Source organism: Brachycentrus maculatus, unplaced genomic scaffold (genome assembly GCF_059751285.1).
Source record: "Brachycentrus maculatus isolate JH-2025_06_01 unplaced genomic scaffold, ASM5975128v1 h1tg000085l, whole genome shotgun sequence".
In the NCBI taxonomy this organism is placed as follows: Eukaryota; Metazoa; Arthropoda; class Insecta; order Trichoptera; family Brachycentridae; genus Brachycentrus; species Brachycentrus maculatus.
Window position 1 is genome coordinate 1,071,501 of NW_028280839.1, and position 6,000 is coordinate 1,077,500.

The 6,000-nt window shown below is 30.0% G+C and overlaps 1 protein-coding gene across 1 annotated transcript in view; it reads right to left on the minus strand.

The window, feature by feature from the left end:
• The window catches only part of LOC148310926 (uncharacterized), a 160,582-nt gene that overhangs the window by 11,713 nt on the left and 142,869 nt on the right, over positions 1-6,000 (minus strand). Inside the window, exon 4 of the mRNA XM_088257608.1 lies at positions 4,331-4,396. Within this exon, the coding sequence (XP_088113734.1) occupies positions 4,331-4,396 (66 nt within the window). The remainder of the gene's footprint in view (positions 1-4,330; positions 4,397-6,000) is intronic.

The window sequence follows — 6,000 nt, forward strand, 5'->3', positions numbered from 1 at the left end:
GTTCTAGTGATTCAAGAAAAGTTTCGAAATGGTTCATTTATATTGAAATTCCAAATATTTGAAAAGTGTGGTTGTCAATAATGGATAGGATTGGTAAATGTTACACGTGTGTAAAGTGGTCACTTAAACCAGCCTATGACAGTCGTCAGCCTCGTAAATGCCCTTTTCTTCCTTTTTCCATATTCTTCTTCATCTTTGATGAGATGTCAAAAAATAATTGCCGAAGATACCTATTTGGATTTCTAGGGGTTAAATAAAACATTATATTCTTTCATGCTATTTGTTGAATATTTTCGTCAACCATTATGGATTACCTTTTACTCATAAGATTAAAGATCAAATTAACACTACTCTGATTTTATAGAGTGTCTTATGGATCATTGAAGGAGGATGAAGGTCAGAATAAGAAGATACTAGAGAAAAAGTAATCTACCCTTCGAGATGAAATATTTTTTTAAAATCATATATTTAAGTCAGTTTTTTAAAGAAATTCATGAAAACATTTTAAAATCGTGAGTAGCAAAATTCCTTTGAAATTCTTCTTTAAACCCTAGGGGTTTTAAAATAAAAATAAGACATTCTTTCATGTTATTTATTTAATATATCCCTGGACTATCTTAAAGATTTCCAGCCGTGACACACACACACACACACACATATATATATATATATATATATATATATATATATATATATATATATATATATATATATATATATATATATATATATATATATAGATGTCCGCCTCCGTAGTGTAATGGTTAGCACGCTCGGTTACCGTTCTGGAGGTCCCGGGTTCGACTCCCAAAGGGGGTACAATAAATATAAGTGATTTTTTTCATTGTAATATTTATTTAATCTAACCATGGACTGGTGCCTGAGGCTGAGGGCTGATCACCTTTCCTTCACTTGTAAACGATCAAGATAACACTGCGTTTATACTAGAGAAAAAGTAATCTACCCTTCGAGATGAAATATTTTTTTAAAATCATATATTTAAGTCAGTTTTTTAAAGAAATTCATGAAAACATTTTAAAATCGTGAGTAGCAAAATTCCTTTGAAATTCTTCTTTAAACCCTAGGGGTTTTAAAATAAAAATAAGACATTCTTTCATGTTATTTATTTAATATATCCCTGGACTATCTTAAAGATTTCCAGCCGTGACACACACACACACATATATATATATATATATATATATATATATATATATATATATATATATATAGATGTCCGCCTCCGTAGTGTAATGGTTAGCACGCTCGGTTACCGTTCTGGAGGTCCCGGGTTCGACTCCCAAAGGGGGTACAATAAATATAAGTGATTTTTTTCATTGTAATATTTATTTAATCTAACCATGGACTGGTGCCTGAGGCTGAGGGCTGATCACCTTTCCTTCACTTGTAAACGATCAAGATAACACTGCGTTTATTTGTCACAGTGCCCTATGCACCATTGGGATTTGGATAAGGGTTTTATTATTATTTATATATATATATATATATATATATATATATATATATATATATACATATATATATATATATATATATATATATATATATATATATATATATATATATACACATATGTGTGTATGTATAAAATGTTTATTATTTTTGGATTTTAGGACACCCTATTGTTAAGATTAATACTATTAATGTCATGTTCAAAGATATTCGACTACACGTATGTTTCAAACAGTAAAAATGATGATTCTTAATTTGCCTTATGGCGTTTGGAATGTTGGAAATAGGACATCGATTAAATAAAATCTATAAAAGTGTAAACTAACTATCACGCCGCTCCCTACTTTCAAGTATTTGAAATACTTGAGCTTGTCAATTTTTCCTTGGACTTCTTTGGTCATTTTTTCAACTTCATTCGATTCATAACTTTGTTTTACCTCTCTTTATAAATATCCATCTTTCCATCTATCAAACTATCTCAACAGAAGTAAAAAAATATACGAGCACATCTTCTAAAGGTAACTTCTAACCCTTATCTGCACCCGATGGTGTATAGGGCACTGTATCGTATTGACGCAGCGTTATCTTCAACGCTTCTTACACGAAGGCAAGGTAATCACTCCTGCGATTCAGGGACCAGTCCAGGGTAATATTAAATAAATATTAGAGTGTAAACTCACTGATATTTATTTTAACCCCCCCTCCCTGGAAATCATACCCGGGACTTCCAGCATGGTAGCTTAGCACGCTAACCATTACATATATATATATAATATAATATAGCTTTAAAAATTTCAGATTAGTAAAAGAAACAAAGGAAAATGGATTTTTTCTTGAATGTTTTCCGCAGATACTTTATGGCACATTTTATAAACTTTATAAAATTAAATAACTTAATTTTAACTGCTTTTTTATTAATACAATTTAACGGGATTAAAATTTAAAATATTTTTTTTCGGAGTGTGTGGAAGTTTTTGGTGAGAGTATTTTAATGTTTTTGAATTATAATATACCCTGATGATGACAAAGTTCTTATCGAAACCGGTAAGTTAAATTGTATTAGTAAAAAAGTGGTTACAACTAAGCTATTTAATAATATAAAGAAAATGGAATTGGTTGTGACGTTGATTTTTTTTCACGATTTTTTTAAATTATAAAATGCATAGCAATCAAACTTACTAAGCACTGTGCTCTGGAGTATAAACTGATTGCGGGATACAAGTTTACCTAACGACGCCAGATGGAAGAAATGTATATTTTCGTAGTATAATTTAATAAATGCGAAATTTGAGAATCGTCTCGTAACAAAAGAATGGCTCCCGGCGATGCGAGACGGGCTTCCAGTAAGTTTTGCTTTGCCTTCATCTGTTATTCATCCACCCGTACATTAAATTTAAATTTAAGGGTAGGTACTTTCTCCTTTTCTACGGAGAATAACAATAAAAAAAAAGTTTAAACTTTAAAAGTGGAAATGTTTTTACGATCATGCACACGCTAGCACGACTTGCGTTGGAGACGCTTTATGTAAAAGTTGGTGCAAGGTGGCGTAAAATTCATCACCTTATCGGAAAATGTTATAATTTTTGCGAATGATACATAAATCATATTTTACAGTTGTAAACTAAACACCTGCAGTATACAAAAAAATTGAAGTGGCGCAAAATAAATCAAATCATTTTGTTTTAGAATAACTTTTTTCCAAAAAAAAATATAGTAAAAGAAATCTTTTTACGAACTTACAATGACAGGGATACTGAATGCTTTTGAATGTCAATTCACTGTAAAAACTGAACACAATTTAATACCATATTTTCAATAAATTTCGCAACTTAGTTGCGCAAAAAAATGCTTTGCAAGAGAAGATCTTCCAGGAAGCCTGGATGCTTCTGTATCAGATCTGGGAATGCGGTGGGACAGCTATAATGATCATTAAAATATTTTTTGTTGAGTGGAAAGATGATATATGTAAAGTGACTGTCGTCAGTGTTGATACACATTTTTGACCGTTTTATCAATATATTTGTATACTGCGGCTGTCTATTTCACAATTGTCAAATAATTAATTCATCTTTCAATCGGGTGATTATTTTCCGCCACCCTGTGCATTCAAACGTTGTATAACTGTTAGTTTTAACCCACATACGCCAATTTTTTTCTCGCATGCCAATACAAAAAAATAAACATAAAATTCGTTTTTCGGTAAAAGCTTTGTTAAATGAAATGGAAAATTTTCAATTCGTAGTTGGACAAATAAAAACAGCCCCTATAACGAGACGGTTAGCGTAAAAGCGTGTCTAACATACACGAATAATATGAGATTTTTGATGTCAATATGTTGAACTATAAAATCTCCAACTTAATTGACTCGTCGCCTATTTTTTAACGTCCAAGTTTTTTTATCCCCTACCTTTAGAGAAATGTATCGATGATAGTAAATATTAAGCTTTTATACACGCACTGTTTTTTCTTCTCAACATTCACCAATATATTAATGTAACATGTGTATGTATATAGTCTCAAATGGGAAGTTTGGAAATACAAAAATTAAGAATTGTATACAACTGTACTGTATACAACTTTCCAAAAAATATGGATCTTCAAAAATGGGAATAATAGAGACTTTTAAAATAAAACGTCATATAATAAATACACTAAAATACAGATACACTAAAAAAACGCTGTATATATCGTCCATAAAACTTTTCTAAACAATATAAAAACAGTCCAAAAAATAAAGCATATTTTTTGTACAAAATAATCTCAAACCTCACATGTTTATTTTGAAAGGTATTTCGATCAAATCTTCCGGCAACAAAATGTTAAAACACGTGTAAACGATAAAGCTTAAATTCCCTACCTTGTATGGTTTCAGCATTCTCCTCAATTCTCCTGCTTCATTCAACCTCTCCACTGTGTCCGCATCCTGAAAGAAAATATTAAAAAGTATTAGAAACGATGAAAATACAAATATTATATATTTCACGTATGAAAAGGGGTGATTTTACAAATATTTTTTGAGTATGTCTTAGTCTTTTTATTCATATACTAGATTTAATCGTCAAGGGGTCGTTTGTTATCATGATGTATTAAAATGTTTTAAGAATATATTTTTTTATCGTACGAGGAAGAAAAACCTTAATTTTAAGAAGGCTGAATAATTATTTTAAAAATATTGAAGGATTTCATTTATTTTCATCTGTATTCAATTATTTAAAAAAATTTATTTATTATATTTATATTTGTATTTCAGTAACAATGGATATTGCATACAATATTGCAATTACTTTACAATGTATAGCTGTATTACCAAATTACAAAATATGTAATTTTATAAGTATGCTTGTACCAGGATTCGAGGCATTTATATTAAGTAAATAAATATGTCATATTATTTTTTGACATCTCATCAATTGATTCAACAACAATGTTTCAAAATTGGTTCATATATATATAGAACTTCCGAGAATTTAAGTAGTGTGTTTGTCAATAATGGGTAGAATTGGTGAATGTTACACTGTGTAAAGTGATAACTATAACCTGCATATGACGGTCGTCAGCCCCATAAATGCCCTGACTTCCATATTCTTCTTCATCTTTGATGAGATGTCAAAAAATAATATGACAAATAACTCCTATAATTGGAGATAATCGAACAAGTATTTGGACACACAAAATGTTGTAAATAAATATGTACATATTTTAATCTCAAACTCTATACTCAGTAAAACTGTAGTACTTTAAATAATATGGCTTTTAAAAAAAATGTGAATGATGATTTTTTTCACGTTATTTATATGTATTCGGTAAAAAATTAATATTTTTTTTCGGTAACATTAAATTCTTAACAACAAGGATCGACCAAGATCATGCTAATTTTTCTTCGATCTTCCTTTGGTTCTATTGTCAACCGCATTCGCGTCATAAATGTGTTTCACTGTTCTTTATTCAATCATTCGATTAACATGTCCAAACCATATAAACACACATTTCTAAATTTTGTATATAGTATTTATTTCAGCCTAGTCTTTATTTTCTTATATCGCCATTCGAACATCTTTTTGAAGAATCGTTTTGAAGCATTTTTTATTTAAAAGATAAATATTTGTGTTTTTATTATTTACAAAAATACTTCAATTTCATGCTTTTTCTGTAAGCCTAAGCGGCCTCATTATTAAAAATGTGGTCGAGTGGGTTCGAACCCAGAAACTCTAACTCAAGAGTCCACCATACTAACCACGGTACCACAACCCGACACATTCGTCTGAGAGTTTGCATTTCGACTGCATTCACTTCTATTTTTTCATCCCTATTTTCATCTCTTTCATCCCTATTTTATAAAGTATTGAGAAATGTATTAAAATAAAAATAATTACGTTGATGGAAAAGTTTACACAGATGTCTCCTTTAGACTCCTTATTTATTCGTTTACGGAAATTTCAGGGGTAAGTTATGACAATTTGTAGTTTGTCACCAGTGGACTGACTTGTTATTATTTGCTGAGAGAATTAGGTAAAGTTTGTTCATTAC